This window comes from Nelumbo nucifera, chromosome 2 (assembly GCF_055504915.1).
Source record: "Nelumbo nucifera cultivar China Antique chromosome 2, China Antique-T2T, whole genome shotgun sequence".
In the NCBI taxonomy this organism is placed as follows: Eukaryota; Viridiplantae; Streptophyta; class Magnoliopsida; order Proteales; family Nelumbonaceae; genus Nelumbo; species Nelumbo nucifera.
The window spans coordinates 53,854,850-53,868,785 of NC_142650.1; the positions used below are offsets into that span (position 1 = coordinate 53,854,850).

The 13,936-nt window shown below is 36.2% G+C and overlaps 1 protein-coding gene across 3 annotated transcripts; it reads right to left on the reverse strand.

The window, feature by feature from the left end:
- Positions 1 to 1,368: 1,368 nt before the first annotated feature.
- Positions 1,369 to 13,812, reverse strand: EGY2 (ethylene-dependent gravitropism-deficient and yellow-green-like 2). 3 transcript variants are annotated; one of them, XM_088897203.1, is made up of 14 exons: positions 13,668 to 13,812; positions 13,397 to 13,503; positions 13,214 to 13,295; positions 12,849 to 12,959; positions 12,669 to 12,761; positions 11,970 to 12,020; positions 11,712 to 11,816; positions 11,305 to 11,379; positions 11,106 to 11,211; positions 10,878 to 10,971; positions 4,129 to 4,282; positions 3,467 to 3,674; positions 2,547 to 2,707; positions 1,369 to 1,964 (listed from the first exon to the last, which is right to left on the reverse strand). In XM_088897203.1, exons 4-14 carry the CDS (start codon positions 12,930 to 12,932, stop codon positions 1,716 to 1,718), a joined length of 1,380 nt encoding a protein of 459 aa, XP_088753329.1. In that variant the 5' UTR covers positions 12,933 to 12,959; positions 13,214 to 13,295; positions 13,397 to 13,503; positions 13,668 to 13,812; the 3' UTR covers positions 1,369 to 1,715. The 3 variants fall into 3 exon arrangements, with proteins under 3 accessions (XP_088753329.1, XP_010262813.1, XP_010262812.1); XM_010264511.3 differs by having other exon boundaries at positions 12,861 to 12,959; positions 13,397 to 13,775; XM_010264510.3 differs by having other exon boundaries at positions 13,397 to 13,775.
- Positions 13,813 to 13,936: the final 124 nt, after the last annotated feature.

Below are 13,936 nucleotides of genomic sequence, written 5' to 3' on the forward strand. Positions count from 1 at the left end.
CATATGTTGTTAGTAAACATTATGCTGTTTAGAATATTTCTATTTAAGCTGTAAGTCTGTCTTTTATTAATACGAGTAATTCAGCTTGAATCTTCTATTCAATACCAACAATCAATGGTTCAATGTTGTTCTTCAAAGAAGAAAGCAGATTGTCCCTCCATTAAGTTACCTAGGAGGAAGGTTCAAAGTATCAGTACAGTCCGATACGCCAAATTGGGTGTATCAGACTTTGTATCAATACTTTTTTTTTTTTTTCAAAATATATTCAGGGGGTTGGTTAATGGCCTGGTTACCCCTGAAACAGGTCTTACCCTGAAACTCTTTATATTTCGTGTATCGGTGGATCACCGATACAATTAGTCAATACGTATCGTGCCCATAATAAACAAACTGAAACTGATTGTGACCAGCTAATCCATGATCAGATGGATAAAATATTTGGCAGCTGAGTCCAAGAAGGCAAAAACAAATGGTGAAATGGGAAGATGCGCAGAAGACGCTGTCCTTGTCCAACAACCCAAGGTTGGGAGGCTGAGTAAGTCGAGCAATAAAGTTAAAAAAAAATGGTGAATGGTTCAGATAAGAACATAATTGCATGATGCAAATGCATAAGAAAGACCAATTCTCCACACTGTTAACCAAAATATAAATCATAATAAAATTATTGGTTATTTCTCCAGCATACAAACAAAAACAAAAAGATTGATCAAAGAGGTCTAATCTACCTATAAAAAAGAGGGTATTTTCTTTTGAAAATTGATATGTTCGTATATGCATTCTCCATTTTCTCTTGAACATTCTTTGAAAAAAAAAACCATTTAATCAGATACTAAACAGGATCCATACAAGTTCTATGAAAGAAATACAGGATTTTTGACCAAGCAACAGCGTTAGAAGACTGAAGACCTGAACTAAATAAATGTCCATCCATTAGTTCTGGCAGGTCATGGTCTCATGGATCAAATTGTCTGACCATTTGGGCCAATCGTCTGGTCAGCATGAATAAAAATATAAAGCTTCCTGGAAAAACAAGTAAAGATGTATTCTGCAAAAAGAAAAGCCTCTGACACTAAATTAAAAAACAGTGTTCAAAGTCCCCTCCTCTCTCCCCTTTTCAGAGTAGGGTGTAGTGTTAAATGTGCAGAATGATTCAACTGGGGACTTAACCCAGAATTTCTGGTTGAGCAGACCAACACCTTGAAGTTGAGTTTCATAATAATAGTTAAAGTCTTAAAGATTGACCAGTGACCTCTATGTTGGACAGCATATCAACCCCGATTCAGTTTTGAGGCCAGGTGGTGGTTTGAACAACCAGAACTTCTCACTGGGCTGCATAATAATGAACTAAACTTCAAAGAGTGATGTCTTACTGAATCAGCCTGAGAACATAACACATTAACATTAATGTGCCTCACCAGCCTATCCATCATGAATTATACCAATTGAATCAGCTATCCAAATAGGCTTTAATATGCTTAACAAATTTATATCAGTTTGATTTGATGCATGGGAGCCAACATTTCCACCAAAATTTTGTTGCGCTTGCTAGAGAGCAGAATAAACAAAACAAATGGCCAACTTTCTATACATTTTCACGTGTTATAAACTCATGAAGGAGTCCGAAGACTCCGAACTATTGTCCTGAATACTTCCCGGAAATCGCACCCTCCAATATCTACGGGAAAGCCGTAAATGGCATACATGTGGACCATGTATTAGAAGCTTGCAATATCTTCACTAGTAAAAGGGAATGGGTATGGAAAGCATATCAGCAACCCCAAAAGCAAAACTGCAATGCCGAGAGCAACATACTTGTTGTCAGGATCGGTAATCTCCTCTGACGATGGAGCAATTGGACCTCTCTGCAAGAAGAATATCAGAACGACCCAATAGAAAGCCACGTCATTAAACAATGAAGCAAGTCCAAGCAAAGCAATGGAGACAGCAGTTATACGAGCAGAAACCTGCCAAAAACAGAAAATTAGTGAAAATTAGTCTATTTTTGCTTGTTCCTTCACTTTGATAGGTAAGGATTAAATCTGGAAGTATGAAGCATAAAACACTTGACAATTGCATAACCGGCCAAACAACTAGGTTTGTTACCTTAGGTGGTATTTTCCAACGTATGTGATTTTGTTTTCTAAAGCAAAAACAACTTCCACATCAGCAAAAGTGTGTTGTTTTTGCTAACTGCCAGTTGTTTTGTTTTAGAAAACAAAACCATTCACATTAGCGGACACCTCCTAAATGTGCATGCATGTGTATGCTGTAAGGTAATATGGAGTCTGGAGATCCTTGTGGTAGACTGCCAATACATTCTACTAAGATCACAGATGCGGAACCCTCACATTCAATGACTGGTATTTCCTAGGCTAAATATTGAACTGATCAGATGGTTATACATTTGTAGATCTCTTTCTGGGATAACAATCCATGGCTACTATGTTCCATTTACATATTTATTCACTTATTGACTCTACTTACGTTCACATCATAGCATGGGTCTTATATTTTCCTTACTCTATTTTGCATTTTAAGTAGAATACCTTTCTTCCCCATAGTGCAAAAGAGACACGACCCCCATCAAGCTCGCCCGCAGGGATACTATTGATGGCATTAATAAGAAGTCCAGCCCATGCCCAAACTACAAGTGGGTTGACAGATATTGGTGTACCTTCTTTCAGAACATCTCCAAGAAGAAGCTTTGCTGAAATGAAAAAAATTTAGTAAGAATCTGTTCTTGAAGACATCTATATTTATATCAATATATGGAGCTGCAAGGGAAATGTGACTTTAGAGGCCCTGGTTAGGAAGTTCCAAGCAGTGTTGCATGGACTCCCCTAAATGGACAACATGTCCATGTCAGACACGCAGCACAGTCAAACATACCACAGATTATTGAGGACGCTTCTATATGAAATTTTCTTTTTATCTCATTGCTATTTGACATAATGAACAGATAATGTACAACACGAATGCCATTTTTCATACAAAACATTACTTGGTAACAATTCTAGACCCCTTTTTGCAGGTATATAATATTAGAATTTAAAAAGTATAAACTATTTTAATAGTACATACTTTTCATAGACATGTCTACAAGTCCATGTTTCTTCATCTTGCTGAGTCAGGCTCTTGGACACATGTTGGACTTCGACTCCCATGCCCATGCAACACTGGCTCCAGGCCAGGGGTTGCAGCAGTAAACACCATACTTCATCATTTGTTTTATGCCTTTAGAATGTACTAAGTTACATATCCACAGTTTATTAATATAAAATCTCTTTGCTCTTACTAACCAATAAAAAAATGCAACAAAAAGCATTTGAGAACCAAAACTTCCACAAGAGACAACTGAAAACTATGCAAAAAAAGAACTTTTTGAGAACATGCATACACACAAGCACATACAAAGAATCACATGTGCTACCATTAAACTTTAAGTGAAAATAGAGCAAGCACTTACCAATACCCCCAACAAGAAGTGATTCATGGAAAACAGACGAATCTACAACAATACCAATACCATCAGTAGGTGGTAAGATGAACCCAAGGAGCAGAAAGACAAACCCTACAGAGAAACCAGCCAAAGGTCCAGCTGCTGCAAGCTTCAGAAGATCCTCACGCTTAGGCACAATATTTACTATCCTTGTGATGGCACCAAAAGAGCCTATCTGCCAGAAAAACACCTCATCAGATACTCCATATGCAATGGTTGTGCCAAACAGAAGCCAAAGTCCACTAGTTATCTCATTGGAATTCCTTGTGTTTTTTCCAAGCACAAGGAATAATGTAAAGAGATGAGCTATTATAAAGAAAGGGTTGAAAAAAGAAAAGCAATGTTTAGAAACGGACCAGACAGAGAACCAGAAAGGGGAGAAGTCCATGGGTCAGAGGTTCAACTGCAGTCAAACTGGAGGTCAAACCATGATGACATGGCATATACATATACATATACTATAAAAGTAATGTTACACTTGAATGAGGTGGATAGATGGTTATTTCTTTAATTTTTAAAGTAATTGACTAGGGTTCAAACCTCTCAACTCACATTTTCTTTGAAATGCATGTTCATTAATGTAATGTGTACATTAATGAACCAATTAGTGCTAGACAACAATATCTCACCTGCCAACTAGGAACAAAATATGGCACCCCAAGCTTAATTCCAGTGCTTCTAGCAACTAAAAAGTGGCCAAGTTCATGCACACCCAAAACAAGTGCAGTTACAAGGGCTCCAGAAAGGCCATCCTTCAACAAGCCAAGATTGTCAAAAGTCGATCTGAGACATCACAACATGTGTTAGAATAATATAGAATAAAAAATGCCACAATCAAAGTTTTGAATTTAAAACCTTACAGACATATACATGCTTGCAAAAGAATGTAATGGAAAAAATGCATATTAATAAGTAAAAATAGATAAATTAGTACCAACAATTTTTTGGACTTGTAGACAGGAGCTTAAAGAAATTAAATGGCCGGATTTGAACATAGGAGTTAAAGTACAGTGGGAGCAAAGATTAGCCAATAACATGGCTGGTTTCTTGGCTAAACAAGGGGTGAACAGTGGTCAATTGTTTTGGGCTTCTTGTTGTGGCAAGGAAAAATTAAAAGAAAAAGAGGAGAAAGAGAGAGGAGAGGAGAAGAGAAAGGAAGAAGAGATAAAAGATTGAGAGAGGCCAAAGATTAGGCTGGTGGCGCCAACTATATTATTTATATGTAGGGCGGCAATTAAAAAAGAAATAAAAAGACTAAGTGCCCCTATGGCACATAATCCGAGAATTAGGGCTGTTCACAGGCTGGACCGGTTCAGTTTTACTTGTTTATATCAACCAAACTGATACTCTCGTATTGACCAATAGGCCAAACAAAACAGACCACAAAAGAAAGAAAACCAATTAAAAATTTTATTTACAATTCAGTTGGTTTAATTGGTTAATCGACTAATACATTGCCTTTGAATTTTCACACATCTCAACATTTAATATTTGATATGTCCCATCATCTTTTTGGGTTTTCTGTGAAGAAAGAAAGGGATGACATATTTTGGCTTTTGTGTGGAGAGAGAGAGAGGGCAAGAGGCTTAACTTAATTATAACAGCTGAAGTCTTGAAAAAGGTACGATTGATAGTCTGAGAGTATTTAATGATGACACATGTCGCCTGACAAACTAGCCTATTTAATGATTATAATAGCTGAGGTCAGGTAATTTTAGAGGGGTCAAAGTGTGACAGACTCATAGTCACATCAGTTCTCATTAATGTTCATATGTCGGTTCGGTTGCAGGTTTATATACACATAACCCACAACCAAACCAAACCATTGGGATTTAATATATATTTTTTTGATAATTACCATTGGGATTTAATATTTATTGAACCGAAACTGACCAGTTATTTTTTAAAACTGACCATCTCGGGTCGAGTTCGTCCAGTTTGGTCGGTTTGAAAAAAATTGTGAACAGCCCTACCGAGAATTGCATCATTCCCCCTCAAGTTGAGGCATAGATATCAATCATCCCCAACTTGTCACAAAGCTCATTATGCCACGAATGATGAAGACCCTTTTAGGAGTGAGCATTATCCGGTTAAAACCGAAGAATCGAAACCGAAACTAGGTCTTTGGTTATTTCGGTTCAGTTTTTTGGTTTTATAAAATTTCGGTTTTCAGGTTTGGGAATTTGGTTAACCAAAAAAACTGGACTAACCGAACATTATTATCTATTTAATATATATTAACATATAATACATATATAATATGCATAATATATATTATATTGTATTACATTATATATTGAAATATATAATTTATTATATATATTTTATAATATATATATATTAATATATAATACATATACAATATCTATAATATATGAAATTCAGTTTTAACCGAAAACCGAACCAAAAAATCCAGTTTCGGTTATTTTTGGTTTTTCAATATTTCAGTTTCGGTTTTCCATTTAAAATTTTGGTTTATTCGGTTTGGTTTTTAACCGAATAAACTGTTTTCTCACCCCCTAGACCCTGTGTTCCTTCCTGAGAGAGACGAGAGAGAGAGAGAAGAGAAGAAAGAGGAGAAGAGAACGTAGAGGAGAAGAGAAGAGAGTCGACTGAGACTCAAAAACTCTGGGCTGGTCGTTCCCAGCTTCTTATTTATATTCGCTTAATGTAATAAGAACTGAAGTTACAAGAATGCCCCTGGCAGTCCTAATAACAAACAACTAACAAGGAAAAAAGAAAGCTAGCTGTCAGCACCTACATAGACTAGGCTGACAACATACTAACAGCATACTAACATAGAACCAATAAATAAGATTCGCAACAGACCCTTTGTAAGAACATCTATGAGTTAGTTTTTGGAGCAGACGTAGGGAGTGTGCACCTCCTCCTCTCTAATTTCTCTATGATATTTGTTCACTTTAATGTGCTTTTTTTTTTCAAGGAGGACAGGATTAAGAACTGTAAATCCCATAGTGTTGTAGTTCTATGGATTAAGAACTTATTATGTGAATTGGGATTTACATTTTGTCCACTTGTATATGTTCTTACAAAGGATTTTATCATTCACAACATAATGAGCTTCGTGACAAGTTGGGGATGATTGATACCTATGCCCAACACTTTGTTTCTTACTTCGCCAAGTAACAAGATCTCCCACAAAGGTACAATAGCCACTAGTGGATTTTCTGTCATCCATTGAATCAGCCCAGTCAACATCTATTTAGACTTCAACTTTCATATGCCCATGCTTCTTAAAGAGGTTCTTGGGAATTGCTTTAGATATCTGAGCACTCCCTCTGTTGCCTCTAGGTGAGTGGCCTTCGGTGCATGCATAAACTAATTGAGAACACTCACAACATAGGCATGTCAGGCCGAGTCATAGATAAGTATAAGAGACTCCCTACAAGCCTTTGGTACTATTTAACATCTTTTATAGGTTCCCCTTAACAGTCATAAAGCTTATGATTCACATCCATAGGGGTGTTAGCTGGTTTTGCCCCTAACTTCTCCATATCCCTTAAGAGATCTAGGATGTACTTTTGGGAAATGAAGATCCCTTCTTGTGAGCAAGCAACTTTTAATTCCAAGAAAGTAACATAATCAACCTAGATCCTTCACTTCAAACTATGTGGCTAAGAACTTTAATTTCTATATCTCTGATGTCTAATCACCAGTGATGACTATGTCATCTACATAGACCATCAAAGTAGCAATTCTCCTTGCTCCTTCACAAAGAGGGTTTGGTCAGTTTGGCATTTGTCTAAATCCCATCTGCTACATAGTCGGGTGGAATTTGCTAAACCAAGCCCTTGGAGACTGTTTTAAGCCATGCAAAGGTTTCTTCAATCTGCACACTTTCTTTTCATTGCCTTTAGCACAAAGACCAAGCGGTTAGACATGTACACCTCTTCCTTCAAATCACCATTTAAAAAAGCATTCTTAATATCTAACTAATGAAATTCCCAATCCAGATTTGTAGCCAAAGAAAGTAGAACCTTAATGGAGTTCATCTTTGCTACTAGAGCAAAAGTCTCTACATAGTCTACTCCATACACCTATGTAAACCCCTTTGCAACCAACTAGGCTTTATACCTTTCTATTGTACCATATGCTTTGTGTTTCATAGGAAACACCCATTTGCATCCAACTAGTTCCTTTTCTTTAGGAAGACCCACCAACTCCTACATACCATTTTAATGTAAGGCATTTATCTCTTCTTTCATTGCATCTATCCACTTAAGAACTAATAAAGCTTCTATAGCACTCTTGGGAAGGGCAATACTATCAATGACTGAGAGGAAAGCACAAAACATAGGGGTGTTCACGGTAACTGAACCGTGGGCATTTTTTGTAACCGAATCAGTAGTACCAGTTAACCTTCAATTCAGGTCGGTTTTTCAGTTTTTTAATTTTTACAATATATATTATAAAAATATATATTTATATATAATGCATATTTATTAATTTATAATATAAATAAATAAATATATATATAATATAATATACATAACTATATATAAAATATATAGAAATATATGTATACCAGTTGGTTCGGTTTTCTATATTGGTTAACTGAAGCTGAACCAGTACCTTTGGTTTTTTAAAAGCACCGAACAGAAACCGAACCAACCGGTTCGGTTAACTGATTTTTTTGTTTAATTTCGGTCGGTTCAGTTTTTCGGTTTTTTTTTGCTCACCCCTAACAAAACGAGGGTGAGATGTTCTCATAAGACAAAAGTGGGCCATGGGCTGTTGAGTGGTACATGATCTGACACCTTTACTCTTTGCAATAGGTAGGCCCAAAAAATATGTGCACTAGAAACTTAAAGCTAACACTAAAGTTGTGTTTGGTTTGAAGGAAAAAGTAGGGAAAGGTAGGAAAACCTATACATGGTTTGTAAAGGTTTCTCTACCTTTCCCTACCTTTTCCTTCAAACCAAACATAGCCTAACAGAAAGGAGGGAACCACTAGGTATGGTAAACAAAAGATATATTAAAGCAACAATTTTTACCTTGTTTCAGTTCCATAGTGAGGGAGGGATCGCAGAGAATGTTATCCATCAAATTATGAAGGCTAGATAGAGTGTGGAGGTGCTTTTGGAGTGTTAATGTCATGGGTACAACCAAGCAAACTAAAAGGAAAAATTATAAGATAGTTATACAACCACTAATGTTGTTTGGATCAGATTGTTATGAAAATGAACAAACTACATTTCCATAAATGAAAAATCTTAAATCATTAAATTATGGGTCAATCCTCATATATAAGTCCCTTTCTTCTCTCATTTATTTCCAATGTGAGACTTTCTCCTTGTATACTCACATGTGCATCCCAACAATCTAACCCTTATGTGCATGTCTCTTGACTCTTCCACATCAAGTACTCCCCATTGACGGATGTTGTTATCATAGTTTTCAAGACGTCAAGGCAAGGCTAGGCGACCATGGGGCGCCCAGGCACCTAGGTGGGTGCCTAGCCCTCGCCTAGGCGATGGAATTTAAAACTAAAGGTTTCTGATGGATTTCTACCCTTTTGAACTAGTTTTTTTTTTTTTTTTTTTTGGATTTATGTATTCTGCACTTACTTTTGTGCTTGGAACTTGAAAGAACTGAGGAACAAATACTAAAATAAAAGAAGAAAATGAAAAAGAAAAGTAGGGGGCGGAGCCCCTGTTCTAGACCCAGAAAATCTGGTGAAAAAATACTAAAATAAAAGAAGAAAAGAAGGGACGGAGCCCCTGTTTCAGAAACCAATGATGAGAACAAACAAAAGCTGAAAAAATGGAAGAATTTAAGAAAAAAGAAGGGGGCGGAGCCCCTGTTTTAGACCCAGAAAAGCTAGTGAAAAAATATTAAAATAAAAGAAGAATATGAAGAATAAAAGAAGGGGCGGAGCCGTTTCAGACACCAATAATGAGAAAAAAAAGCTGAAAACATGCAGGAAATTTAAGAACAAAAGAAGGGGGCGAAGCCCCTGTTTTAGTCCAATAAAATGATTCAAAAAACTTGGAGAAAAGATACAAAAAAGGATGAGGAGAAAATGGGGCGTAACCACTGTTTTAAACCAGGAACCAGGAAGGAGAAGGATTAACTCACCTTGACTTTAGAGGACTGTGGGAACGATGGAGGCTGTTGTTCTCTCATCTTCCTCAGTTCAATACTTTGATTCTATTGTCAATGTGAAACCCTCGAAGATTAGCTTTGTTTTTACTTTCCTCAATACAAAAGCATGATAACATGCAATAGGTTCTATTTTAATAACTAAAACAACCAATAAAATATTATATATTATATATATTTTTTATTTAATAAATATTTATATAAGCATGCGCCTAACATAGTTGGCATTTGGGCGAGGCGTTCTTTGAAAAGCGCCTAATCGCCTTGGCGACACCTAGGCTCTTGACAACCATGGTTGTTATCATATCACCAAGTTTGACATGCACCAAACAAAAGCCCTTTGTAGGAGCCCTCACTCAACCTCCAACAAGTCAGCAACCAAACAGAGACATCTATGGGTGGGTCAAGCCATGTGAATCACCAATTGCTCAACTATGGGAGCACATTTCCATGGGTGGAATCATCATGGGAGATCAATCACTCTTGGTAACCTACTCAACCATAGGAAGCCTGCAAGCAATGGGAACCATCATGTGCGTCTATCAATATTTGCCCCAGCCAAACCTTTAGCTTTGATACCATTATTGTGCATCAAAGGGAATTGCAAACACTAGAGAACTTGCCTCACATGTAGGACTTACACACAAGAGTTGGACACGACCTTTAACCCAAACGTTTAAGCCATTAGATTGTAAAGCAATCCTCATAATATAAGCCCCTTGCTTCTCTCATTTCTTTCCAATGTTGGACTTTCTCCATATAAACCTAGATGGGAATCCCAACAATGGGAACTCAACAATAAGCTCTATAGGTTACAAGATGATAGAAACTAGAAATTTGATTAAGATGGTTCTAGAATGCACATAGAATACCACTGATAGTAGCAATATGGAGTTATCTTTAAGGATTCAAGAAGAGCTAGGGGGAGGCTGAAAGGACATTGCTTGAGGTAGTGAGAAGATGGCAAGGGACTCAAAATATAATAGTAGATATTAGCTATTGATAAGGTGGATTCACAACATGGGATACCTGTAACCCATACTACAAGTTTACAGCTACCATTAATTTATCCAGCAAGTAATCTAAAAAGAAAAATAATTATCTCAAGTCATTTACAGAAACATGTAATAACAAGATTTGAAATTCAAAGTAAATAAACTAATAAAAATGTTTGCAGTATCTTAAGGGAGATGATAAGTAATAGTTTTTACTTTTTCTTCAACTATAAACTGAAAAGGAAAGAAGAATTTCATACAGCAAGTTTGACTGTAGTGCAGGTACATTTCGGAGAAGCAAGGTAAAAATGGTAACCAATCCAAATGCACCTGCTCCAAACCATTCTGGCACCGCTGCACAAGGAAAACCAAATTCATGGTTCCAACAACAACCGTCCTTACCCTGTGCTATTGGAGAGAGAGTTCAGGGAGATAACACCACCTTTTACTCTCTCTCTCTCTCTCTCTCTGGAAGGGAGGGGGATTACCAGTTGTCTCTGGCTGCAAAGACTTTCTTGGAACCACTACTGCCACAGGTTTATCATCTTCTGGATTGATGAGAAGGAAAAGCTTATATTGATCACCAAATTTATCCTGTAAATAGGGTGTTCTAGAATTTAAACAAATCTATGCTTAAATAATTGATCTTCTCAAATATTTCAATGAAAGAACCAAAAGCATACTTACTTGCATCCTCTTTGTTATCTTTTCATAACTTTTAGCAGCCTTCCCACGTAAATTCCCTTTGAACAACACTCCACCCTAGACATCACATAGGAGACCACATCATATCATAATGACATCTAGAAGAACATCAAACCCCATAAAACCTGCCTATGTTACTGTTTTTCCTTTTTTTTTTTTTTTCTATTTCTCTCATTAAGACCTTAATGGCATAATGATGCTAGGAAGAACTAGAAAAAACAATAGACAATGTTAAAGGAAACAATGTATGTTAAACCTTGCTTTGTCAATTAGGGCTTACTAACCCATTCAAAAATCTTTATTGATTATTGGTCCCCTTTATTTAAAACTCATGTTGTAAACCAGACAAACATGAAGAAAGAAAAGGAAAGGTCACAGCATGATCTCACCTCATAAGGATCTTGACTTGTCACAAAAAAAGTGTCAAAACCAAATACTTGATCTTTAAGGATGTCAATTGTTTCCTTTGGGATCCTGATTGCTTCACCCAGTTGCTGTGCTTGTTTACAATATTTTTTTGGGAGGACAAAAAGTAGTCATTTCAGATATACAGTAAATAAAAAAAATAAAAAGAAAAAAATGAAACTGCACTTCTCCTTATAGAAACTTTCTAAACCAAAAAACATAACAGCTTTACTAATAATCACCTTCACACCTGGTAGAGGAGATCCACTTGCAACTTCTACATTATCACTTGCCTGTGAAGAAAAAGTTAATAATCTTACCATTGTATCTATAAATTAAATTATCTCAAATTAAAAATGTCTCCAATACAGCCTTCTCTGATAAAAAATAAATGCCATTTTAGATTATTTAACCATTGCAGAATACCTTTATTAAGGGTATTGAATTAAGAACAAAAATGTTTTCTAGTAACCAAATATAGTGGAGAAGTGCATGCATTGCACATGTCAAAAAGGGAAAACATCATATGGGTTTTATAGACCTTGCAAAAGTAATTGGTTGCTGCACCGATGTGAGACCACTTACTAAAGGTAAGTTTAGGCATTATATAATAACAATCAAAATCAACCATTTGTATTTAACTTGCATGAATATCTTATTTAGGGTGTTATTACAAAATAATACCTTTATTTAATAATTCCAGGTGGGAATAATCAAATAAATTCACCATAATGAAGTTTCTTTAGTTAACATCAATTCAAAATTAGATGCCTACCTATCTCCTAAAATAAAGTCTTTATAGTCCTAAAATAAAGTCTTCCACCCCAATACGAAAAAAAAAGAATGAAAAATTCCAGTAACGTGTAGCTGTAGTACATTTTTGGGTAATATTTTTTTCAAGTAAAAAGCTAAGACATTGGAACTGATAAGAAGAAAATCACCTTGGTATCACCTTCAGCTTTGAGTTCTCCATTACTGTTTTTTACTTTGTCATCTGAATCAAGCATTTCAACCACGGATGCTTGGTTCTCATCCTAGAAAAGCGTGATAGAAAACAGAAATCCATGAACTAAGTGCTTAAAATTTTTCAATCATAGCTCAGTAGAGACTGAATGAGATACTTGAGGAGTTACTGGATCAGAGACAGCAGGTTGAGAGTCAATCTCTTGGTTGGTTTGCATAATTGGATTCGCGGAAGATGGCATTTCTCCACTTTCAAGTATTTGTTTTTCCTGAAGAAGGTAAAGAGACTCTCAAATTAAAAGCAAATATTACTGAATGAAAAACTAAGGTTCAATTCCTAATGAATATTAACCGCAATTTCTAACTGTATTCATGAGCTCCAATGATTCACAGAACAATTGCCCAAATGCTGACTTGAAAAATCTGAATTCCATATAATAGTGCAAATCAAAGAAAAGGTTGAAAATTTTAACATTACTTATAGTTATATAAACTGGCTTCAAGAGAGAAACTAACGAAGTACCTTATCATTATTACTGTCCGGTTCAGTCTCCGTTTCCGACAAACGGCAAATGATCGTTCTCCTTGTCCTCTGAAAGACCAGCCTAAGAAAAAGGACAAAAAAATTGTTTAAGATCTGAATTCAAGCAGCTATGAGATTGAACTTTGAAAATATGCAGAAGAAGAAAAGAAAAAGATGTGAAACCTCGATACAGGATTTGCTTGCAACTTGTCGCCACGAAAACATTTTCGTCTCAAAAGAATTGAAGAAGCCACAACTGGATGGAAACGAAACTCATAGCAAGATGTGCACTGCAAAATGGAGGAGAAATTATCGTGAAAGGTCGCAGGGAAATTCATCTCTGCTGTCTGTAACGAGCTCTACCACCCTGAAAACCTTGTTTTCATGGAGACTTCTGCACACGACTTAATTTTTTTCAACCTTGGAAGGTAGGGTTTTTGGATTAGTGACAAACCGCTGGCTCAGTTGATTAGGATTTTCCCTTCTTCTGTTTCAATCTTATCTTCCGGTCACAGCTCACAGGGGAGGAGAAAGAGAACTAAAATTAGAAAAAAAAATGAAAGATTACCTTCCCATTATCTATCTACTGAGTATCCATCCATCTTGTACTTAAAACCCCGCCAAATGTTCTCATCCTAACTAAAACCAATCCATAGATGACACGTGTTTATTTGAAGCTGGGTATCCTCCAAACAAAATACGCACGTAGCATCCCCTTTCACA

What these genes read in the sequence shown, in the direction of transcription:
- EGY2 (XM_010264510.3), bottom strand. Translation starts at nt 13,551, where the DNA reads ATGAATTTCCCTGCGACCTTTCACGATAATTTCTCCTCCATTTTGCAG. An exon ending in CAAGCAAATCCTGTATCGAG is followed by an intron (nt 13,296 to 13,396) that starts GTTTCACATCTT and finishes CCTTTTTCTTAG; the next exon opens with GCTGGTCTTTCAGAGGACAA. An exon ending in ACTTCTTGTTGGGGGTATTG is followed by an intron (nt 2,708 to 3,466) that starts GTAAGTGCTTGC and finishes TTTTCATTTCAG; the next exon opens with CAAAGCTTCTTCTTGGAGAT.